The sequence below is a fragment of the Rhea pennata genome, chromosome 15 (genome assembly GCF_028389875.1).
Source record: "Rhea pennata isolate bPtePen1 chromosome 15, bPtePen1.pri, whole genome shotgun sequence".
Taxonomy (NCBI): Eukaryota; Metazoa; Chordata; class Aves; order Rheiformes; family Rheidae; genus Rhea; species Rhea pennata.
Genome location: NC_084677.1, coordinates 14,123,477 through 14,149,235, shown reverse-complemented (window position 1 = coordinate 14,149,235; position 25,759 = coordinate 14,123,477). Strand labels below are relative to the sequence as shown.

Genomic DNA, 25,759 nt, shown 5'->3' with positions numbered 1-25,759 from the left:
TCTAGTTCAAGTTATTTAATCTTCAGCACCTCTACAATTGCCAAATTTCAAATGTATTGGGAAAAACAGGGTAGGAAGTGGGTGGTGCTGAGAAGCCAACAGTAATGCATCATCTCTGCTCTCGGCGATGCTTACCATGCTGTGGTGGTGAGCAGAACTACACACCAACAAGTTTCCTGAACGAATTGGTGACATAGTGGCATTTCACTGTTTTTCCAGCAAAAGGATTGTCTGTAGGTCACACATAGGTTACATCCCCAAAATGTCTCATGCTTCTATACAAAACGACCCTGAGCTTAAGCGGATATGGTTGATTCTGACATTCAGGCTCCATTTCCGAACGTGAAGCAAGCTTTTCACGGTTCTTGGAAAAACCTAGGATATGTTATGGTTTGTTGTAAGATGCTTTTTAACTTGGTTAAGAAATTCCTCCTTGCCTAGGTTGGTTTAGCACAGAAGCAACGTCTGAAGCAGATGGCTCCTGAGCAGTTGCTTGGGGATTCCCGGCTCCTGTTTAGAGAGATTTGTGCATGGCAATGTCTCTTCTGGAGATGCCTTTCAAATTGCACCACTTGTTCTTCCTCGTCCGTGGCCCTAGATTAGCAATGAATTTCTAAACAGGCAAATCTGTTTTAGGTTTTCTCTCCCAGCGTCTGAAATAGCATTTTTGAATCTTCTGTTGCAAAGCTGAAAGGACAAACTTCTGATCAGTAAGGCTAATTTATTGTGGAGGAAGAACGGTCGATGGAGAAAAATAGAAATTTACATTTTCCAGAGCTAAAGGGATTCCAGGAGGAGGAGGTTTACTTTCCTTAGTCCCTGGTTTCTTACCAGCATTAGGGTTTATTTGCTTCAAATGCTAGTGAGATTTTAATGCTGCTTTGCAATCTGTTGTATTTAGCAGCTTCCAGCCATGAACATTTCTAGAGCCAACCTAAGTCACTCTTAGCCTTCAGATATTTGGAAAAAACACTCCCAGCAATACAAATTCTGATAGGATTTTTGCTGTCTGCTATTATATGCACATGCATCTGTTTTCTTTCATCTGAACCTGGTTCTAGTGTGCGCCGTTTCCATGGAAAGGTTCCTGTGTGTATTTGAAAATCCATACGATGTCAATAAATTCCCTGGAGACTCGAGCGATCCTCGGTTTGGGGTTTGTTGTGATTATATAAAGCAGCGGTACGGGCCGGTGTCTGGCAGAGCGGGCAGTGAAGACGCATTTTCCTTCCATCTCCGTCCCGGTGCTGCTCAGGTGCCTCGAACCGGACGCTGCGTCTCTCTGCAGCTCTCCTGCCCTCACCTCGCGTGTCCCCACGCTGTGGTGCCTGTTTGGGCTTCCGATGGTAAGCTCTTGCGGGATTTGTACAGTACCTAGCGCGCTGGGATCCCTCCCTCCCTCGGTTTCCTTAGGCGTTGCTATATTATAAACCGGCAGCACTAATATTTTTGCTGTAGGGAGAAATATGCTGGCTTGATCTGTGCTGAATAAAGCAGAAGCTACTGCCCGTAGCCCCGAAGGGTGAGTAGCATGGTGAATATGCTACTGATCGCCCAGAAATTTCGAACGAGATGGATTCTATCGCAGCCCTAAAATACAGCCTGTGTGTCGCAGCAGGTTTTGAAGGTGTTTGCCCGTCTTGGCGGGGCTCTGGACTGGCTCGGTGCCAGGAGGGGCGGCCTGATGGTAACGCGGCTCCCGCGCTCTTCGCCGAAAGCGCTTTAGGAGTTGGCTTTGCTTCTCCCAGCTCCGAACTGCGCTTCCCCTTCGCCCACCCGCGTGGCTGTGGACGTCCCGCCAGCGCTCTGCTGCGGCGGCTGCTCCGCGCCGGGGCCCGGCCGCCCGGCCGGGAGCCTGCCCGCGGCCTCCCGCCCGTCGCCCCCGCGCCCGGCTCCACGCCGGCCGGAGCAGGCGCTTTCGAGGGAGGTTTGGAGACGTTTCCCACTGGGAGCAGGCGGGGAAGAGCCGCAGAGCGGAGTTTAGAGCTGCCCCCGCCAGGAGGGGGGAGGCGAGCGGAGGGGACCCCTCGGCGCCAGGCGGGCGCCTCGCTCCGAGCCGCCTCCGCTCGGCTCCGAACGGGCCCGAGCAGCGGCGCGAGCCACAAGAGGGCACTGGAAGAGCTGCGAGATGTTTAATGTCCCCGTTCCCGCTGGCCTGGCGGAGGTCCTGCCCCGCGGCTCCGGACCGGAGGCTCCAGCGGGGAGCCCGGGGCGCTGCTGCGAGCGCTGCGGGGCGGGGAGGTACCGGGCCGCGGGCCGGTCGGGCTGGGCCGCTTCTGCCTCGCTGCGCGGAGCAGCCTCCCGGTTTTGCTTCTAGGATGCGCGTGTGGCGGCCGCTTTCGTCCCCGACGTTTCGTCGAGCGGGTGCGTCCACGCGCGGATGGGAAAAACGCCCCGGCGGCGCTCGCGGGCCTGGCGCGGCCCAGCCTGGCCCGGCACGGCGCGCCCGTGATGGAAGACGCTCTTCCAGGAGCCCGCCCTGCGCGGTCCTTCCTGCCGGCCTCTCCCGGCAGCCGCGGGTGGAGGCCGCGGCCCTGCCCGTCCTGTCGGTGTCCGTTTCTGCAGGAAATCTGTCCGGTCCCTTTCGGACCCGGCCTGCGGTGCTGTCAGAGCCCCCTGCGGCGCGCGTGACCGAAGCGCAGCGCGGACGGAGGCTTTGCCGTGACTGCGAAAGCCGTCAGCGGCGGAGGCCTCTGGGGTCTTCGCCCGACGCCGACAGCGAAGCACAGGGTGAAGTCGCTCTGCTTCTGCTTCGGTTTGCTTGGAAAACGCATAAAATTTGAGCTCGTCATTTAATGGAAATTGAATGATAGAATTGGGTTAATACCTACCTCGTGCTGCTCTGGAGGGTTAATTAACGTTTACAAAATCACTTTAGGTCCTGAGATTTAATTGAAGGGAAGGTATTACCATGTGAAACGCCTTCTCCTGCAGGCAGTGCCACGGGGTTTCGGCTGAGCCGCGTGCCGAGGAAGCCAGGCTTAGCACGTGCTTTGCTACTGTTTGGGTTGCGAGGCTTCCTGTAGTTTGTATGAAAACTGCTCTTCGAAATCACGAACGTAACATCGGTGTTTTCCGCTCACTTTGAACCGATATTAATCTGCTATCTTAGGATTCAACTGACTATTTAAACTGCTATAACTCACCTCTGAGAAAAAAATATGAAATAAAACATCTGTTTGCTTGCTTGGGACGAGCTGATTCAGCTTGCTAATGACTCTGGCGTTGGAGTCGTGTGGACGTCGCTGGCTCATGCTCGTAATAAATCAGGCTACTGCTGGGTGTCCTGTTGTAGTTTAAGGCTCCATCTGCGTGTTCATTGTAATCTCTTGCTACCAGGAGATTTAAAATACAGCTATAAAACTTCATTTCTGGAGTTAAATTTAACAGTGGAGGTGTCAGCCAGGGAGCAGCACTGCTGAGTGGGTTTTTTCTTTTCTTTCTTTTTCTTTTTTTTTTTTTTTAATAGAAAGGGGAGAGTAGCAAGAGGATGAGAAGCAATCTTGGGTTGGGTTTGGCTGACTTCAACCACTGGAATAAAACACTATCGCTGCATAAATATCCCTTCTTCTGCATATGTTGCTGCAACATTTTTTGTCTTTATGTGAAGGGTGACGCAAGCCGGGTAGATGTGGAGTTTGGATAGATTATTCACTTTGATTCTGTTGTTTCTGCCGCACAGGGTGACTATGATCCCAGCAAAACCAAAGTTCTTCATTTCAGCATGAACCCGGCAAGCCTGGCCAAGCAGCAGCGCAAGGAGGAGCAGCAGCAGCTCCAGGAGGAGTGTGAGCGGCTGCGGGAGCTCGTGCGGGTGCTAGAAGGAGGCGGCTCCATTCCGGAGAATCTGGAAGGAGTTGGCACTTTCCAGTCACCACAAGAAATTGCAGGTAGGTTGCGAGTTTCTAATCGTGACGGTGTGCTCGCTCATCTGCGTTGCCAGAGGAATTGGCTGCAGAAGCGGGTGGCGACATCGCAGACAGTGCAGTTGATGGAACTACTGTGAAGGAAATGAAGAAAGCTGGCTTGGTGCAGAAGAGAATGAATGTGTGGTAGCAATTGTATGACAGTTTGGTACTGAGGCTAGGTGGATAAATAATAATAATCCATATTACTCGCTGATGATAAATGAAACACCAATATAACAACCTTGATGGGCTGGTGCTGCCAATGGGCTAAGAGGAAATATTTCCTTCTTTCCAGGACTGCTTCAGCCCTTGAGGTCACACAGATAGCAGGAAATAACTCTCACTGCTGCAGGGAAGCAAGTGGTTGAAATCTTTTCAGACATGGCTTAAAGTAAATTAATATTGTTTATCAGTACATATGTGCCCCATTAATCACAGCTACGTTCAATACTCCATGAAAATAGAATACATCTTTCACCGAGCTAAATACATTTCACAGAATCTGTGGCTCTCCTCCAGTACAGTCTTTCTTCCTTTCACATACATGAATGAGACCTTTTAGTACAATAACCCTAAAGTCAACACCTTCAATACGTGCTCTCAGACTCCGTAAATCAAGGTAACAATATCAATAAGATGTGACGCATCATCTACCACACTGTGAGGTGACCAGGCTGAGTTGAGTCATGCTGCAGGACTCCAGAGATCTTACTGTTGTAGCTCGCTCACGTATACTTGCCCTCAAAACGTTCTGGTTAGAGAAGAGGAAAATAAAAAAAAAATCAGCACAGAGAACTGAAGGGCTGTGGGAGCTAACCTGTCGTGTTGCCAGCAAGGACGTACCTGTTCAAGGTCTGGAGGTCAGAAGGCTCCTTTACATACAGCTAAGAGGGCAGAGATTTCCTCTAAAGCCACGTATGTGTGCCAGAGACTTGGGACCCACGAAACAGCCCACCACTGATTTAAAGAAAATCTGTAGAAGAAAACATTTCTTACTGTTATGGCACCAAAATTCTCAGAATGTAGCTTGCTTGCTTTTCTGTAGCACAAGCAATAGTATTTTCTTAGTGTTAAGAATGTGTTTGTTCCGGCATCTCATAGTGGAATATGGTACTATATAATCTTAAAAATGTGATGGTAATATATGTAGATGAGTGGCTAATAGAAGTTAAGAGTTACCTGGATGTTAAAGTTAGTGACAGTTTGTCGCTGATGTTAGTTACTTTACTTTAGCAAGTGCGTAAGCATTAAACACTTTCCAAATATTTAAGCAAGGCCATCTTTGCTCACAGGAGCTTCCTGCCTAAGCTCCTGGTGGGACTGACACAGTGGGGGAGCATCTCGGGGACAGCGTTTACATTGCAATTTGAAAGTCACTGGTTTTTAAAAATTGCAGAAGCAGCTGCTGCCCACTACCGCCTCTGTGGTTCTGCCCCGAGTAGCCGGGCGTTCCTGACACTGCTGATAGTCACAGCTGATGGTGTCCGTAAGCCCAGTGACAGCCTGGGGCAGAGGGGGAGCAGAGGTGAAGTTGGCTCCATGGCTTTGCCATTGCTAAATGTCTCTCGGTGGTGTTGTCTGCGGGAATTAGACCATTTCTCTGGGAGGGGAGTGCATTTCTCATGTGTGCCTCCTGTGATTTGTTATTCATAATTATTATTCTGCTGCCTTTCATGCAGTTGCTTTTAGCTGTTCATGAGGCATTTTTGTGCCGGGATGTTACCGGTTTGTCTGTAGCTCATAAGGGATGCATTTCTCAAGCTGTTTTCTCTTCTCCCTTTGATTCTGACAGGCAAACAAACAGCTCCCTGGTTTTCAGTGCGTTTCCAGCCTCTCATGTATGTGGTGCTTTTTTTTTCCTTTTGCCCCAGTCTCGTGCTACATCGTTCTAGCATCTGTTCACCAGCTCGAATGGAAGAGAGCATTGGTTGCAGAGTCTGACGGGGTGGGAAGTGAGTTGGCTGCAGTCGCTAGCAGTCATTTATCAGAGTCACAGGAGGGGCCTCTGCCTTCCCAAAGTGCACATGGAAGTGTTTTGTGAACAAAATAGGGAGAAAGTACGAAAATTGAAGGATGGAGGAGCCTTGGGGATAGACTGTCTTTGAGACCAGGGCATTTGCACAGGAAGCCAGGTTATATAAGAAGTCCTTGTTTTTTTTCTTGTAATTTATGTACTTGCGTGCATCACTGTCATGCAGAGGCAACGTTGCTATAAACAGTCCTAAACCCTCCGTTCTGCTGCAGGAGCACTCAGCGGCATGGGCTGATGATAAAGCCTCTGCGCATTGCTTAGGATGTGCAAGAGATGTGGGGGATGTTATGCTACTGCAACTGCAAAGTTGCATAGGCGTATCTGAGCTGGCTTTGAATTAGGCGGTTGAATGCCAGGTTTGGCCTTCTTGCCGGGGCAGCTCATGGTGAATTTAGAGGACAACTCACTGAGCACGTTGTGCAGGCTGCCTCCATTTTTGCATTGCTTCTTTTCTACTTAGCTCTGCAGTGTGGCTGCGACAGCTGTTCTAGGAATGGTTTAACAATGTGGATTCACGTGGCCAGAAAAATTTTACTCTGTCTGCCTCAAGATAAGAAATGGAAGATTCACTGTTTTCTTAAATTCTCAACAGCTCAGCCCGAAGGAATGGCAGTATTGGAGAACTGCCGTGCGTCTTCTGTTTTAGTGTATTTTCAAGGTGTGGAATTGGGCTTGAGGCAGAAACTCCCTCGGCTCTGCTTGTCACTGAGTAATAGGCTATCTGGAGGATTAAGGCTTCTTGTGCGTAGCAAGGGACGAGTTTTCAGTGAAGTTTGTAGAATTGTTTTTGTGCAAAATAAGAGGAATTAGAATTTTTCTTGCAACCCTTTTGGCCAACTGCAGTGACTATGTGTCTGCTTATCTATCTCATTCTTATAGTGCATGCATAGGCAAGTGAGATGAAGGAAAATCAAGGACTGAACTACCCTCTCAGAACAGAAGAGTGTGGAAAAGCTGAGAAGGTAGCAAAGGTCATACATAAGTCTGTATTTTGCCTCTTGACAGGTAGCCGTAAATGTAAGATTTTATTGTCACATTTTGCCATACACCCTGGATGGCTTCTTGGCACAGATGAGGAATTTAGGTGGCCTTTAGCCAGACAAATTTGCTATGTTCAGCAAACTGATGTGATCTGCAACAATTACACCTAGGGTTCATAGGATTATAACTCCAGCAACCAAAAAAGGCATTAAGGACAATGATGTTGATAGTTTTGATAATAACGTACTGGCCATTATTAAATTCATTCTTTGGACTGGAGTGCAGCACGTTTTTTCTGATCATGGTTCCGACTCTGGATAGGTAATAAGGAAATTATTACTGTGGACGTTAAAGCTCATTAAATGTGACTCTATTAAAAATCAAGGTTATGCTGGACTTTAAATCTCTTTGAGCATAACCGCTGGAGGCTGCAGCACAGCTTGACAACTTGCCATATAGTTCAGTGGTCCTTTTCTCTCATTTATGCAATAATAGTCTCTATTAAAACAGATACCAGGGCTATTGCAAAGGAGAGGTTTGGACAGTGTGAGCTGTAACAACTTACTGTCCTTTATCTCAAAGTATAAAAATTGCACATGGGGTTGTGCGGCATTAATGGGGCAGATCTGTAGCAGCCCCGTTAGGGGAATGGGCTCTAACCTTAGGGGTGTTTCCTTTCTTCCGCGGTGCCTCCTGGGGTCCGGGCTATGTCACGGTGAGGTGCGCTCCAAGGTCGGGCTGCCAGCTGCAGAAGGTTTCTGAGGCCTCCTGTCTCTGAAACAGGAGTGCAGATTGTAACACCTTTGGAAGGGTGGCACTACCCAGATTTGGAATTTGTTCCAGTTCTGCATTTCTCTGTATGTCATGTACTGTTTTGCGCTTCCCCTCGCCACACACCTTTCTGTATTTCAGAGGTACCTTCTACCTTTTTCTTTCTTTTGTTTTTTTCTTCAGTACCATAGTTGTTGCCCCCCCCCCCCATCATTTCCCTCTTGGCCATTTCTGTTAACATACTTCCTTTTTGTCTTGCGTGGTCCTGGTGGACCTCCTGATTCTATTTTCTAGCACTTCTAGAGATGGAGCTAGGCTTAGTTGCAAGCAAATAGGTAGGTGGCAGTACCAGCTAATGAGGAACAGATAGAAGTAATGACTTGTCTATTCTAGCTAAGCCTAGACAGAAATGAGAACACTTTGGATGCTGATTATTTCCGTTTGTGATCCCAGCTAGGTTGGTTCCTTACTAAAGAATGTAGTAATACATTTTTTTCACTAACTTTCATGATTTATTGCTGTACTCTCTCCTCTCTGTAAGAAAGAGAAGTGATTTCAGTGTTCTCTCTGGGCTGGCTGTTGAGACACAGGCTGGCACCCCTACCAGGAAGGAAGATAGGGAAATCAACTATCTGTGGAGAATTTTGGAAGTGAACTATTTTCCTGAACACAGTCTTACCAGAAAGGAAAGTTTATTCATCAATCTCAATGGGTTCTGTGTTCTTTTCTTCTTGTTAGAAAAAAAAATAGGAAAAGGGGGGTCTTGTTGGCAAAGACCTAGGAATTGCACTTTAAAACAGGTGATTGACCTTAACAGTGATGCTATGCTTGATGTTCAGCAGAGGCTGTGTCCAGCATCAATGCCATGGCAGAGTCCCATAAGAAAGTTATTAATTGGAATTAAAATGGGTAATGAATTAATATTAAAATAATCTAATCTTATTGAAATGACAAGTCAGAGATGGTAAAATTTATCAGTGTCCCAGCATGCTTGTGCTTCTGATGAATGTGTTTCTACATACAGAAGGCGACAAAAAGGAGCAGATGGAATTTAAAAGTTGCCATTCTCCATCCACAGTTGGCTGAGCTGTTGGTGTTTGGAAGCCTTGGTGCTTCCTACCATCTGTACACAGGAAATCCGCACATGGTGAGGGCTGCACCTGCAAATGAAAACCTGAGCCCACCTGGCAAAGGATTTTTCTGTGACCTTAGTTGTTTGTGGGCATGTGCCTGGCAGCACAGCACCCACAGCTCACTGTGTGCTGAGGGCTCCCGGGGTCTCACTGGCCAAGCAAGGTTGAACCAGACAGATGGGTGCAGAGAGGGCAACTCTTCTCTGGTCGCTTAGGACCTCTGAAACGGTTCCTAAAGCTCTAGGGGGATTCAGGAGGTGGCAGTCTTTTCTCTGAGATGATACTGAATCAGATGTACTGAAGGATTTGCCTTCTTTCTAAAGAAATGCAAAGTGAAGGTCCAGGGCATTTGCTGTCTTCAAGTGCTGTGGGACTGTCAGTAAAAGCAGGACGTTAGCCTTTGTGCCTTGCCTGTATTTCAGCAAAAGTAATTGCTTTCTGCTTATCCTCATTTCCTCTGAAGTTTATAAAGAGCCTGTCATTGCCTCTAGTGTTTTGCTATGTGCTGATAAAGTTCTGTCCTCTTTCACTTCAGAGATGGCTGCACTTTTGTGTTGAGGAAAAAAAAAAAATCATTCCCTGCTGCTACCTGCATCAGAAATGTTGCATAGCTTTAATGTGCAAAATGCAAATGAAAAAGGAAAGTAGCACACAGGACAGGTATTATTAGCAGTGGTCCTTGGGAGTTGAGGTACCTGACCCACTCGGAACTTGCCTGAGTTCCTGCTCTGAATCTGCAGCTGAGCAGTGGTGCCTCCTTAGGGTAATCCCTTCACTTCTTCACTAGTTATTATCATTGTTGTTTTTATGGTGCTAGTTACTCTACTGCAAGATACTTAGACCGATCTGGGACCTGAATAGTATATTAAGGCTGGGAATAGGCTGGTAGTTTAAAGAGAACTTGCTTTGATTTCCTTCCTTATCATACGTATCCTTTTGTCCCAACCCAGCACTGTAGATAATGAGGTGGTGTTGCTAAATATACCTTGTTTTCCTAAAGGACTGTAAGCAGGTTGGTGCCTCCTGTATATCAGTTTTAACACTGTTACAGTAGTTGAGGGGCAATGGCTATAAAACCCTTTGACGTTACAATATTGCCAATGGATTCGGCCAGCCTAGCCACAAAAGGAGAATATTTTGAAGTCTTCTGATTCAGCTAGAGTATGGCCTTTTCGTGGTATGTGCTCTGTGCTACTGAAGTCAATGCAGGCCAGGTATCCTGGCTTGAATGAAGGTACAGTACCTCAAGAGGGCTGAAAGATATGTTCCTGAGTTAAGCATGCCGTGAGTGTGTTAAAGAAGAGCCTGGCCCCAGAGCCCGGCTTACTCCACATGCCCTGAAAGGCCAGGACGTTGGTGATCAGATGGGAGCTGCTACTGACTGAATGCATCCCAGAGGATGCCTTCGTCCTGCAACGACTCATGAAACTAGATGATCTGAGGTACCAGTGAGACACTATCGAGACTTTTGAAATCCAACTGTGATCCAAAGAGGTTTGTAAGCAATCCTATAACTTAGTTCTGTTGTAGCTACTGAATCTGTAAAACATGCTGTCAGTGAAAGGTTACTCTGCAGAGTGTATTTATCCTTCATAGAGAGCAAAAGAGCTGCAAGTTTTTCTCCTTTCCTCTCTTTTGCACACAGTTCACATCTGGAGTTCTTGTAAGCCTCGATCTTCCTGCTTTTGTAAGAGGCAGCATATATATATATGTGTTTATATATATGTGTGTGTATATATATATGCTTTTGTATATATATATTTGTGTGTGTGTTTGTACATACATATATATGTAAACACACACACACACAAACATGTAGGTATAACCATGGGCGAGCTCAGAGCCTTTGCAAGGAGAGACATCAGCAGCAAGAGGGCCTGAAACCTTCCCTTCCCTGTGTATTAATCCCCGCGTCACACACACACATCCCTATAAAACACCATCATATTTGTACCATAAGGGAACTGCAGTATGGCAGCTGGCAGCCTCCATGGCCACGATTCTACTCCATCCCTCCACGCTGACAGTTGCTTTATCATCCAGAGAGATGCCGACAGGTTGTTCATCAGCTGGATCTCAGGAAGCTTTGGCAGCCGTGTTTGCCTACCTGTGTGTAGAAGACCGGTCAGGTTACTTGGGTTGTTGCCTTTTTGGTGGCTGGGTAAAAGTCTGGATGCTCCTGCTAGAACTCTCTTTTCAGTCCAGCGTTTCTCCTGAAGGGAAGGAAGCGCAGTATTATCTGCTGCTGCCCTTTGGGTCCTGTGGGGTTGTGATATGAGCTGCCTCTTAGAGCGCTTTGCATCACAGAGCAGCTTTTGATTAGCAGTGATGCGCCATAAGGCCTCTGGATGTACACAATTGAAAATGCTCTTTCATTCATCAGCAGGAATGAGAAGAAAGGCTTGTGCTGATGTCTCAAATTCAGGCCGACACAATTTCCCTGACATTAGAAAAACCAGGCTGCCAGCGTGGCAGAACGCTCCGGTGGGGGAGAGTCTCAGATCTCTGCTCTGCATCTTGTCAATTCATTGTTTCTCCTAGAAATTAAAGCTTGATGCTTTGGCAAACAGTAACGAGTAGTGGAAATCTAGCAGGGAAACTTTGTAATGAAGGCCATCTCAAAAAGCCTGGGCTGGGGATGATTAGCCTTTATTAGATTCAGGAAAGGTGAATGGGAAAAAACTGAACTTATACTAGCTCTCTCAACCCTACTCAAGATGGCAGTACTCTTGTTATGGCAGGATCGTAACAGGAACAAAAAAGAATTTGTTCTTCTTCTCTGGAGTCCTCATTTCAGCTTCCAGGTAAGTATACTTGTGTAGGAGCTGAAATCTGACTGCCTGCACAGAATAAATAGGGACTTTTAAACCTGAATTCCAGAGGACTTGGGGTGAATGCAGAGGGACTGAGAAATAAAGTACTTCTACTTGTTCTTCATTTTAAAGGGGGAACGTAGGTAATTAAAAAGCAGAAGCTGAAAGATAACTTTTGTATGGGCTATTTTTCTAGATTACCTACCTATCTATCTGTGAAGCTCTTCTCGTTGGAAAACAATGTCTTTCAGTTGTATTCCCATTTTTATTTTACCATATTTAGATAATTTAGGGGTTGTAAATGAAGGGAAATAAGGCTGTTTCAATATTCTAGAGCAACGGCTATATTTAAGAAGTTTATATTTGATGAGTAAGTTGATGACATTGCATTATGTGAATCTGATGTGCAAACTTGTCACTAAAGTGTAAACAGAGTGACAGCAGGACCAGCAATTCCCAGCCTAATCAAGTAAGCAGAGTAACACATTCTTTGAGCTATAGAGTAATAGAGACTGATTTACATATTAAAATGAGAGAAGCTCCACAGATCTAACAATTAAGTTGATATTTTAATTGCATAAAAGTCAAGAGATTCAAAGTTATGGTTCCTGCATCAGTTCATTTGTCACCCACATGAATCTGTAGTATTTTCAATGACTTTATTTGGTATGAGACTAATGTCCCTTAAAATACATGAGATGTTAGTCTTGGAATGAAAGAGAGCTTTGGATTTATTGTGTTTAGAAGCAGACTAAGAATTTGAGGCCTGGTTAAGAGTTTAAAAATAGTCCAGACACATTTCAGGTAATTTCTTAATATTCTAATAGACATGTTTGGAAGACAGTAGAGAGAGAGAGGGAGCTTTATTCAAATGTAATGGAAAAAAATCCCATTGATCTCAATAGACTTTGAATTATATCCTTAACTTCTTGTTTTCTTTTAAAGGTATAAGCTTTATTTAATTGCAGATTCACACAAGTGCACTAGTACCGCTAAGGATTACATCAATATATGGATTCTTTCCTCGGTGTTTGTGCTGGTTTCACAGCACTGATGTAGCATTCAGATAAGCACGCAGATATACAGCTACCCTTATCTCCCCAGGCTGATGTTCTGATATATGAATGCTTGTTCCCTGCACTCACAGAAAGCTATTCATATGCCAAGTCTGACGATTTTTTTGTAATCCTTCTTTGAATTAGACTACAAAAAGAATGTGTTTGAAAAGGTTAACTAATGGATACACTTTTCTTCCTGATGAGGAAGAGAAAAATGGTGAAGTGCTGAAAAATGGTCAAGCAGAGTTTTGATGAGGCTTTTCTAATCAAATACATTTGAGGCTGTGAGCAAGTTGGAGAAATGTTAATCCATAGTGGATTTATTTGGAATGGAGAACATTTATTTGGAAAGCAATCAGCGTACAAAAGCAGACACTTGTAATTACTTTGCCATCTTAATCATGCTACTGACACCAGTACCTACCACAATGTGCAGACATTCTGGTTGTCTTTTGAATGTGGTGCTGACATAAGACTGTAAATAGGAAAGGAGAGCTCTTCTCACCTGATATCTTCAAATCTAGCTACCTATTTTGCTGATGTCTCGATATACTAGGCAGCTTGTCCTGGGTTAGTAGTGGAGATCTCTGGAGGACTAGCTGGAAGGAAATTAGTTGCAAAGCTGCAGACCTCTCAGCTCCTTTGAACAAAAGCCAATGCCTTGAAATCCCTTTGGGAATACATTGGTGGGCAGGACAGAAAGCTGAGGCCTGCTGTAACGAGCTTTTTCAGTGCAAAATAGTGTAGTAAGTAGGTGGCAGCAGTCTGCACAATGCTGGCCTTTTGGGCAGTCTTGTCTCACGCTTCTGGTGTTATTTCATGCCATAGTAAAGGCATAGGGTGAAACCATAGCAAGACTTAAAACCCAGGGGAGAGTCACGTCTGTCCATCATGCTCTGATGTGCTGTTTCTTTCTGAGTATCTGAGAGCAATCCATTATTTAGACTAAACTAGAGCTACCTAGTCCGGCTTAGGCAGCAGCTGATGCAGTCTTCACTAGCTATTGCAGCATTGCCACATTTTCTTCATTTCAACTCCAGGTTGTCTGGCTTGAGCTCTTGTTGGAGAGCAGTAAATCAATCCAGCCTCCATTAGGCAACAGGATATTCATTCTAATGTACAGTCAGGTCCAGCTCAATGGATGAAAATCAGATGGATGAAAAGCTAGTTGAAATCAGACTGGTGAATTACCTTTTTGCTCTCTGCCTCTATAAGTAGATTTATCTGTGCTGAATAGGGGAAGAGTCTTGATACATTCTGTTGGAGTACTTTAGCATTGGGGGTTATTGGGTAGGTATGTAGCTTTGTAAAGTTACCCTCTGCGATGATCAGATACCATCATAGGTGTGCAGCAGAAGTATTTTAAGTTAAATAGAACAGACACTTCCATAAAGGAGGGGCCAGAAGCAGCAGCAGCATCTGCCTTTACTAGTGACTGCGGATGTGTCATCAAAAATCTCACCACTAGTGGAATCAAAGGCAGCACGCAGATCTGAAAGAATCAGCAAGGGTATGCTGAATACGCCGATAACGATGGCTGTGTGTGATTCCCATTTTAGACTGCCATATTGCTATGACTCCACTAAAATTAGCATTTAGGAGAGGGGGAAGCTTTTGTCTTGTTTTACAAAGGTGGTGAAAACAAATGCTAAATGACAACTAGTGATATAACACATCATTGCTGAAGGTGTTTTCACCATCAGCCACCATTCAAAGCAAGACCTGGTCAAGTTGTTTCCGTGATAATATTGCCTCCTCAATACATGAGGGGTCAGCCAATGCATTTGAATGCTCCCCGGAGCATGTATTTGGATTGCCATGGTGTTGCAAGGGGTAGTGGAAATTACTCTTTAATTTCTTTTCAAAGTGCTGCTTTTTGCTGGAGGACCTCTGCTTTTCACAACCTGGAAGAGCAGAGGAAGGGAAGATGAGCATTGCCCAATCTACTGCTTTTATTCTTGAGTCTGTAGGAAATTTTTGGGTGAAATAGAAAGTTTTAAGCAGGTTGGTTCCGTGTCTCTGGAGTGTTCTTTTGCAAGGCGATGTCCTAAGCCAAATGGAGAGGACATTGGCAGCGCTTGGGAATAGCGACAAAATTAATGGCGTCTTAGTTATGCCTCAGGAAGCTCTGAGTCCTAGGCTGCTAGCCCCTGAAGTTAGAAATAAATTAGAATAAAACTTAGAACCACACATAACCCGACTTACTGCAACATTTTAAACAGAACTGTGTTCTCTGCTAGTGATGGTGTTGTGAGTTAGGCTGTTTCATAAAATCAAGGCAAACGAGCAATTAACAAGAGGTACAGGAAAAGTGTATAGAAAAATATCAACTTGTTCTGAGAGCTATGAAGTGTCTCTCCGTGTTTTGTGCATAGTCAAGAGTCCGAGTGTTTGACACTTAACAAAATCTGGCTAATTCTTTGCTGCTTCTCTTTAATGATCAGAATTCAGGGGAGGGCTGCTAGTGACAGGCTGGAGAAGTGTTGCAATGAAAGCAGAGCTTTTTCTAATTAGAGAGTCCCTTGGCTGATTTACTTTCCAGTGATTTGACTTCTGGTTGGTTTAAATGTGTCAGCAGAACTGACCAGTACAATGCAGTCTTGTCAGCGCAGGCTCTGTTTTGCTCTTCAGAAATCAAGAGGTGAAGCCTGTTCCAACAAGGGGAGTCTGTGATGAGAGAAATTATAACTGCAGCCAGCCGTGCTAGCAACTTCACCATCTGCTGTGAAGGCTCTGGCTCAAGTTCCAGCCCTTGTGGTAGCAAGCATAATGATGCTAATATTTTCCACTTCTGTAGCACCCTCTGTTCAAAGGTCTCTGAGCATGGTAGAGATACTAATTAAGACTCTCGGCACCCATGAGAGGTGGGCATGAGGCTCCACACTATCTTTTTCTTGCTTGCAGAGTCTAAAGAGATCATGTCACTAATCATTGGGCTGCAATTCCTTCCCTTAGGCAGGTCTGGAAGTACTAAAAGCCTCTCCTCCTTTGGTTAGCGCAGGTAGGTTTAAATCGGGGCCATATGAGATGACACAGTCTGGCTTGCACCAGCCACTGGAGTCTGAGGCAGGGAGTTCCCCGATGCTCCAGCGTGGGCTCGCTCTGGGAGCAACAGGGGCTGCGTCTACCTGATGGCTTCGCCAGATCCTCGCATTTCGTGGAGCCTTACACTGCCTGGTGCAAGTCTTGGGATAAGTCTTAAAACTTGAGTCCAGTCCTTAACCGGTGGCACTCCGAGGAAACGGGACTGCTGCCTGAGATCAGAGAGCAAATGTTCTGCACAGTGCTCTGCAGATACAAAACCAGCTGCAACTCAAGTCCCAGGCAGACGTGTCTACGGATCAGACTTTCTTCGCGTGAAATAGTCACTTTTTTCCTCAGAGCAGTGAGTTAAACTGCCTGTATTGCAGCAGTTTGGCTCGCTCCTCGCATGGACCGGGATGGAGGCAGTGCTCGGAAATGCCTGCCAATAGCACAGGTTCACCCCGGCCGACTCCATGTTCTGCAGCCATGTCAGAAATTCTGCATGTCTTTTATCCGAGGACCTGTTGTTTTAAAATACTTTATTTTATGTAGCTCACCTTTTCCTGTAGAAGACTAGCAGGAAGACTTTTCCATAGGCTGATCCCAGCACTCACACTTCTGGTTTTAAAAGTACTCTGAGATTTACACGTAATAGGTTAAAATTGGGGGGGGGGGGGGAGGTGGGGGAACAAGCCCTTGCTGTGCTTAATTATTGCTGGGTACTGTGTGTATTTTTCTCTATTACTTGTTTAATCTTAAATGCCAGATGCTAAAGGGCACCAGCATCAATTAACTGCTTAATTAGACTTGTAAAGAAATCATGTAATTTAGTTATAGACAAGAAAAAAAGGGGGCAAAAGAGGAAGTCAGATCTCTCTTCTGCGAACTCCCTATGTGCATCATTTGTTTTTATTGCTTGCTGGAAACTCTTTGAAGCATTAACTGTGCCTTATGTTTGCCCCATACGTACAAAAACCTTTCCCAGCCTCTGACTCGATGCAGCATCACGTCTTCATTGCCATTTGTAGTGGATTTAGCTATGTTTTTTTTGTTTGTTTGTTTGTTTGTTTCTCTCCAAAATCTTTCACCCGAACTTGGCTCTGACGCCCTCTGAGAGAGGACTCGTGCGGTACCTTGCTCGGATCGGCGGGGGAGCCTGGCCTCTGCCCTCTCTTCGTGAGGCGCGTCCCGTTTGAAGCACGCTCTGGATATTTAGTCTGGTGAAAACTCGCCAGCTTCCCCGCTCTCTGCTAGGCTGACTTTTATAGTGAACACCTTTTTCTCTTTTGCAGTGTTTAACATGCAGCCAACAAAGCTCTGTATCTTTAGCAGCGAGAGCCCCGCTTCCTTCACTGCTAAATAATAGGAAGCAGTATGCTTTTATGCCATTAGTTCCCACTCTTACCTACAAGAATTTTCACAGAAGTGGAATGAATTCATTTTCATTTCATCAAGGCCTTCAACTCTGTCTGAATCTTTATCTTGCAAATTGCCTTAGGGGAGTAATAATCAGTGCCTTGTGCTTGTATATACACAAAGTTTTTCTTCTTTACCGGTACTGCTGCCTTTGTGACTCTCTTATCACTATTCTCACGTTTGTATCATCAATATTATGTCATTTAAGCGCCTTTGCAGCATCCCATGTTTTACACCTTTTGTTTCCTTCTTAGTGCCTAGATGCTGGAAGCTACTGACATATTTTTTCTCAGATGTCCTGAAACCTTTCTGTAAACAAGGTGTTGTTCAGCTTCTCAGAGCTTTTGTTCTTTCTCTGTGCCCATGCTGTCTCAATGCTGCTCTTTTGCTTTCTGATAATAATACTTAGCCCTTACGTAGTTCTTCTTCTTCAAAGCACTGTATAAACATTAGCTAATTACATATATATAAAATGCCCTAAAATACATTAAAAGAAAAGTGCAGCACCACATAGAATAGTTTCCAGCCATGTGAGCTGGTGTAAAACCTGACTGAATCACTAATTATTTCGCAAAATGCTGGTGCCTAATGACATGTAGCAAGATAGAAAGATCAGAGTTGAAGCCCAAAGCATGGGAAGCTGCAGCCAAAGAGAGGGGGCATTCAGGTAAGCTCTTGTTATTTCTAGGGTTGTTTTGGATAAAAGTACTAAGGTAATAAACAAAACAACGAAAAAAAGAGGAGCTGCAGCATTTGGATCTTTCCTGTTTTGATACATATAATCAGTTCTACATTTCCTGTTGAAATGTTCATTAAAATTGCAGCCCCAGTGATTATGCAGCTGCCTAATTCAAATCAATAGAGCTCCTGAAACAATTTCAGGTATTTTTAAATACTGCTGTAGAACTTCCTTGTTTACCATATTATGATTAAGTGACTTTTTTCTAAGTCATCTAAAGCATTAATAAAAATCTCTTGAGCTTTTCTCTAAAGTTTTTTACTCTGAGAGGCTGCAAATAATGCAAACCTTGGTTTATGGCTTCTTTATCCTTTACTTCTTAATACAGCTTGTCTTTATATTTGTACCAATAACTAAATCAGAAGCCCAGTTACACAAGTGTTTTATAATTCCTAATAAGTGATAATTGACTTCTTGGGTTTTGGAATTGTAATACACATAAATAAAATTAATAGAACAGCGGAATAAAGAGCACCCAGAGTACAACAGCTATTCCTTGCTTTCAACTCACGAACTTTGGAAACAACTGTTGATAATGTGTATCAGCTAAAATACTTTGATACCAGAACTGACACATGGCAAGCCAGAAGGAAGATTACAAAGTCCAAAAGATCAAGATATTTTAATAGATTTCATGCTGATAGGAAGGTGTTTTTAGTTGTACTGGAAAGATGTTTTAAAATATTTTCAACTATTTTGTTTTGGAATGTTTCAGAGCAGTACTGGAATTTGCATATGTTCATTTTAATGACTTGGATTATTAACTTTTCACTTTTTCTAATAACTCCAATCCCTTTACTGTTTCCAAAGCCTTGGCACAATTCTGCTATGTTTAAGTTGCAAGCATTACAGGAAAATATCTAAATCAAAACATTGTGGGAGAGAGACTGAATGAACGAACAGATGTTTTCCATATCTGACTTCTGTGATTTAGAAAAAGCTAAAAAAGCAATCACGTTTCTATAAAACCTCAGTGTTGAAAAAAACATTTTATTTGCCTGTAGTTTTGTGCTTGTGGGTGTTTCAACTAGGTACTTTGAATGTGGCCATGACGAGGGAATAGGATAGAGAAGGGCAAGAAAGACCAAAGCTTTTTCCTGTTTTAACAGAAAATAGATTGGATGTGGTTTGGCTACTGGAACTTCATGGGTAATCCCCACTCAGAGCCTCAGATGAGAAGAAAAAAATCTTTAAGGGTAGGGATAATGCAAGAGGATTTTTGCAGACTTTTCTGAGATGTAAAGTGAGCCCGCAAATAGCACAGCCTTTAGTGATAACTTTTTCTTCGAGTGCAGAGCTCAGTCATTGATTTAGCCTGGCTGGGTAAATCTATTTTTTGTTGCTTGCACATCCCATGCACAGAGATCTTTTGTGAGTGCGTCATTCTTTTTTTTTTTTTTTCTTCTTTTCCTTTCCTGTCTTGTTCCCTCAATATATATTTTTCCTATATCTCGCTGAACTGTTCCAGCAGTCTTGGCTGTCCATGCCAGTAGGGTGTTGTCTCTGTGGCACTCAATGTTGTTGACCCCTCAGTGGGAAGAGTTCACAACAGTAGAAGGTGATGTCTTCCCTAAAAATGAAATGTTTCTTCCTCTTGAAAAACTGCAATACGAGAGAGCAGGTTTCTGTGTGCTTGCTCCCTTGCTGTGATATAGACTTTTTTGAGACCAGGAGTCAAGGGTTCATATGTAGGAGGCACTTCTCCTATACCAGAATGATCTCTCTGATGACTAAGCAGCATGGATCTCTGTTCCTGGACTGGTCTCAAGCTCAAAAAGGCTACGTCCTGCGTCAAGGCTTGCACTTGATTGGTTCAGAGCTCTCAGGAGTCAGAGAGATGGAAGAGTTCAAGCAATGCCAGGAAGCCACAAGATCTTCCAAACAAGCAGATGAGGAAAGAGGGATCACATGGCTGGATAAGGGCAATGCAGATATGCAACTGGAAAAGAAAAATGGGGCTGTTGCAGGGTAGGCTATCCCTGGGGGCTGCTGCAGCTGCTGGCGTTGGCTGGGCTTGCTGCGATAAGCACGTCGGCTCTCAAGGGCTTCCCAAAGTGCTCTGTCAACTCCACAGCTGTACAAAATATACGTAGGGATTGCTTCACCTGTCCCGAAAATGCAACCACGGCTAGTGTGAAGTAGCACAACTGTTTAGTGCCATGCAGGAACCTTGTTTATGGCAGAAAGTGAAAAGTACCTTTTGACTTGAAAATGCAAGAGGGACAGAGTGGGCAGAAGGCAATTACCTGAGTGGGATTTGTACCGACCATGGCAGCTAATACCACAGCCCTCGCTCTCACCCCTGCCTCCAAATAAAAATGCTCTGCCAGGCAAATGCCTGATTTGTAATGGTCCAGGCTGAAGTTTCTTATCTGCTCTGAAAAATGGTATTTCCCCAGTGCAGTGTGCTCCCTGCCAGCCTGCTGTGACCTTTAGTTCATTACTGATTCAGAGGACGAGTGCCAGCTATTGAATCCGAGGGCTGGGACCAAGCTAAAGGTCACAGTTTTGTCTACTTACATAAAAGCAAATGTAACCTCTTCTTCTTTCTGAAAGCACTAATATGTGAAGATGTAAAAATTCACTTCTGTGAATTCTGGGGCTCTCGACATCAGGGTTGTGAAGCAAACGAGCAGGTAGGAAAAGACGGTTTCCCAGCTGGGGAGAGTCACATCAAGGGTTTGCCAGAGTTTAGGAGATTGTAGAGACAGGGATACAGCCGTCGTTACTCTCCAGGGTGGAAAAAAAACATGTTGCTGCCAGTAAGAGCAGACAATACGTTGGAGCAGTTTGAAAAGCAAGTCTAACTCCCATGGCTCGCTGGCCTCCAAGATAACGCTTTTACCTGTGTCCTGAATCCCACTATAAAGATTTCCTACTGCTGTTTTTTCCAACTTATACCTACTTTCCACAGTTTCTGTGCCTCCAGCAGCTTTTGAGCTAAGTTTGAACTTCTTTACTTTTTCCTTTTGTAGCTTGACTTGTGTGATAGAGGACTGAATGCCTTGTATCTGTAGAGAAAGACAGTCTCTCCTTCAAGACATGCATGGACTTAGACAGCTATGCTGCATGTTAAGTTGAAGGATTCTGCCTGTTTTGGGGGTGTTTCTCAACTATTCAAGCATACCAGTGCTTGTCATTAGCAAAGGGGCACTAATCTGATAGGACCAGTTTCTCAGTCCCCCATATTTACTCACGTGCATCAGTTGTGCAGAGAATAATTTTAGTTTTAATCCACTGAGTTGCCTGTGCTCCATCAGACTCTGTTTTTCTCACTCTATCGCTAAGGTTTTGTTCCCTTACAACTTACTGTAGAGATTGTATATGTCTGTATATATATGTATATGTGTATATTCTTTTAAGTCGTCAAATTTGAGGCTGACGTATGAGTTAAACAGGAAGATGTCTCAGGTTTGTGCTGTGATTCAGCAGATTCTGCGTTCTCAGCCCAGGCTATCACTATATCAGTGCTGTCAAATTAAGTTGCATCCTTGACTCTCTTTTCCTTAGCTCCCCTATCTGTAAAATGGAGACAGTGCTAACCTCTCATTTGTGTAACTGCATAATGTTTGTCCAGCACTTCCAAGAGACTAAATATAATAAAACTGCCAAGCCTCGTTCCACTACTAGGATTTATGATTTGTGCAAAACTGCTCATTTTTGTTCTAAAACAAGATCACCTGAAAGATACTGTGATTGGAACCAGACCAAGAAAGGGGGAGGAGGAGGAAACCATCTGTTACACAACAGCGAAAATGTTTCGGGGCATTCGCCTGGGAAGCTCTGGGTGACGAGCTTGGAATATGAGGGCTTATTTATATGGATGGAGCTAATTTTCTCAAAGTTATTCATTTTTCACTTAGGGAATTACCAAGTCTTACAAGAGAGTCTAGGAGGAAAGATTCATTTATTCTTAGTCTCATTCAGCCACAGGCAAGCCTGAAGATGCTCTGCCTCTTCCAGTTCTACTTTTTTAACTGATTCTATTAATGGAGCTTAAAGATTTTCTTCCGGATAAAAAGGGTTAATCATTCTCTTTTCCTCTCGTTCTTCTCCTCCTCGTTTTCTGGAGAGTTCTTTTTTTGGCATCTCTGGCTGTTTCTATCATCTTCTCCCCCTAATCTGCCACTATCTGAAGAATTCATTACATTTCAAATCAGAGGCCTTGCTGCATACATTAGCAGGTTTTAATAGACTTGCCACGACTCAAAAAGGAGGAAAAGAAGAGAGAAGATTTAAAACCCTTGTCTTGCCGAAAGCAGACAGATTGACTCAAAAATGACTCAGTCAATAAAAGATGAGTTTTGAAAAGGCTTCCCTCTGCTCAAAGGGAGCTCGTATTCGAGCGAATTAGGTTTTTCTAAGCCCACTGTCAGAAATTAATAATACATACAGCATGTAAAATGGATTTAGCCCTCTACAGCCTTATACAAACATATCTTTGACTTGCTAAATGTGACACGACTACCAGGATTTTCCACCCTTTATCCCAGGAGTTTGTCATCTCTCCAGAATGGTGACCTCGGTGGAATTTTAAGCACATCAGAAAAAAACCTGCTAAATGAGATTTTCATTAAGAATATGTTTCTACTTCCCTCCCCTCTTTTCTTCCTCCAAAACTCCTCTCTTGGAGCATTTTTTTATTTTTATTTTCAGTCAAAATTATGCCAAGAGCTCTGCATAAACTCTCAAGCTATAGAGTTCCTTTTACCAGTATCCTTCAGTGCTCTTACCTCGAAGGAAGAGATACTGAGCCATCTGCCTTATATGATGAATGTGTCATTTTGGTTTTATTTGCTGCTCTGAAAAAGGCTTACAATCATTAAAACATCTCTTCCTTACAGAAGAAAGGCTTTCTGTCTTATTAGATCATCCCACAAATATTCTCTTGTGATTTCAGTTCTTCCCAGGTGGCTCTGCTCACTTTGCCTAAGATAATTTGAACATGCAGGTGTGAAATCGGTCGCCACTCCTGTTTGTTCCTCCATCAACCTTCCTCACTTGACAAGAACTAAAAGTGGTAGTAATTCTGACCTGCTTAGTGATTTAACGAGTTCCTTTAAGCAGACTGGCCTTGCTTCTGTGTGTGGGCTGAGCTCTAAGAATCCACAGAATGTGTCTTTAGCGGGTAGCTCCATGTAATCTCATGGAAGGCTGTCTTCTAACTGCATTTTTTCCTGTCTCTCGTTGCTTTCTCATTCGTCCAAAACCCACTTTTTTTTTTCCTTTTAACGTTTTAGAGTGCCTTAGTCTTGAAATCTTTTCTGCCTCCTACCTCTCTCTCTTTCTCTCAATGAAAATCTTCTTCCTGCCTTTTTTTTTTTTTTTTTTAAGGTTATGAATTGTCTTTTAAATTAACTCTGCAAAGTCATTACACGTCCTCTCCTGCTCTTGGATCTCTTCTGTCCTCTAGCTATATTCTGCTAAATACTGTCTTTGTTGTCCTGTGCTTGCAAAAGGCTTTATAGCGGCAACAGGATGCCTAACTCTTGAGTACACCTGATAGATGATATGGAGAAACTTTTAAAAACTGTTGATGAAGAAGCAAACAAAAAATGGCTCCATTTTTAACCACTGTGCACTGCTCGGATGTTTCACAGACTTGTAATGGGCAAAGCTAATCATTTTCTTCCAAGTGTTTATAGATTGTATAAGCAACCGACCTTCTTAGAACTGCAGATGAAATGCACCCCCCAAAAATGCAGCAATAGTTTTTTCTTTGACAACTTCACAAACAAAAAGCTTACTCAAATTTCCTTGGAGTTCTCTGGATCCAAAGAAGAGATTTCTGGACATGGATGGTGGTTTAGAAGAGGTTTCAATCAAAGTAATAAAAAGTGTTTTTCACAGATATAAAGGTATCACGATGGTTAAGCAACAGCAGAAGTATTTCGCTTCATAAAATGTTTTTCTTCAACTTTTAACCCTGAGGGTAGACTGTTAACTACTTGTTAAATTTGTGACAAGCAAACAGAAATGACCTATCTGCATGCACAGCTGGTAGAACATCACCTTCTCCCACATCATCTGAGCAAGTGGCTCCCTTGGTCCTTCTCAGCATGGACATGATCCCTACTGCATGACTTGCTTCTGTCCAGGAGCCATGAACATTTAATAATTGTTTACTGTAAATTAGGTAAAGCCTCTGCTCTTTGCCTCACTGCACTCGGGAGCATTAGCCAGCCAAATGTGAGTTCCTGAGATTTATAAGATTCGACTGGGAGTTGTACCACAGTTCTAGAAAGAAAACATGTCTGTCTTGTGGAAGTTTAGTTCTCAGCACTTAAAAACTGTTAGAAGAACCAAATATATGAAACCTAGAAATCAGCTGGATTTTCATTATTGGAAGAGGTGCTTGAGTCATTCTTTCTCAGGCTCTTTGGTCTATGACATACCAAGTTCTTCCCAGAATAAGTCTCCAAAGTTAATGTCATATCATCTCATGTCACAATCAGGACCTTTTATCTTCTTCCAAAGATGTAATCCTACTGTCATGACAGAGGTTATCAAAATCCAAATGAACAAGCTTGGCTCTTTCTCTAGTTTTGTATTTGATTTCAGTTCAGTTCATTTTTTATTTAATTTGTTCCGTGTTCTCTTGACTTGAGAAAGGAGTTTTTTTCCAGTGAATATTATGTCACTTTAGCCTCCAGCTGCTGCCCTAGGACATAGCCACCCAATAATCTCCTTGGGTATAATTGCTGGTGTCTTTTCAGATCATTTTTGTGAAAGGTGACAAACCGCTTGCCAAAGTGAGATGTTAATAACACAGCGATGCCCTTTGTTTGAAAGCTGGTGCAGGAATTGCCCAGTGCCGTTATTTGAAAGTCAGAGCTGTAATGGTAAGAAGCAAAAAAACAGATCGGTTCATTTGCATATAATTCCAGGGTTTATGTGTCATCTTTTGTGTAAACCGTACAATTTCCAGCGCAGTAGGGAATGTATGCTCATAATATAGAGGGACAGGAACGTAGGCTCGCTCTCAGCATGGATCGGGGTTAAAGTGATGTCATCTACTGAAAAGGAAGGGGAAGAGGAAATCGAAAAACGGGATTCGGGAGTTACTTGGCGAGAAGCAGGCATGGATGTTTGATGTATTCAAGTTGTCAGAGCAGCTCAAGGGAAACTACACATCCTGTTATCCCACCGGAGAAGTAGCCAGAAAAAGAGAAGAATCTGTCTCTACCTTATTGCTGCTGCATATTAAGCTAAACTTCCCTGGTGTCTTCCCTGAATCACAATAGGGACCAAGCGCATGTTTCTCTTGTTGATATTGTAGACAGAGACTTCTCAACTGCCCCTTTTCCATTCAGGTACGTTAGGCTGAGACAGAAATTTTTCTGTGTAACATCAAAATGAAACTCTTAGACTGTTTAAATTGCAGCTGAGGGCTCTTGACTGTGTTCCCAAGGTAGGAGGTTTCTCAGCTTTTTCATGAAGGGGTGGCTTTGGAAAATGGATGGCACAGGTATGTGTTTTGTCTTGTGATTTAGAATCCAAGAAGTCCATAAATACTTTTTTTTTGCCTATTTTCTCTTACTCCTTCTTTCTCTACTAACCTAGAAAACCTCTGAGTAGCCAGTCAGTCCTAATGATGAACTTAATAATTACAGCCTTAGTGCCCAACTTCCAAAATTTCTAATAAAATTGCATGAATATTTAATACCCAATTATTAAATATTTAAAAATTTAAAAGTGAACTGGTTTGGAAGTTAGCATGTGATGAATAATTCAGAATCAGGAAACGAGACTCAGCTCTTGGGCTGAGACATATGCTACCTCTCCTGTCTCTCTGCCCAGAAATGATTTTGGTGGTGCTGCCAGTCTTGGGACACTTACTGGGGATTCCACGGAGACTTCAAGGCTTCATTTCTAGCTGAAGAG

At 43.7% G+C, this 25,759-nt stretch overlaps 1 protein-coding gene across 3 annotated transcripts in view; it reads left to right on the top strand.

The window, feature by feature from the left end:
* The window catches only part of MAD1L1 (mitotic arrest deficient 1 like 1), a 362,358-nt gene that overhangs the window by 233,378 nt on the left and 103,221 nt on the right, over positions 1–25,759 (top strand). For all 3 annotated transcript variants that reach the window (XM_062587950.1, XM_062587949.1, XM_062587951.1), the window contains one exon: positions 3,683–3,890. In XM_062587950.1, the coding sequence (XP_062443934.1) occupies positions 3,683–3,890 (208 nt within the window). The remainder of the gene's footprint in view (positions 1–3,682; positions 3,891–25,759) is intronic.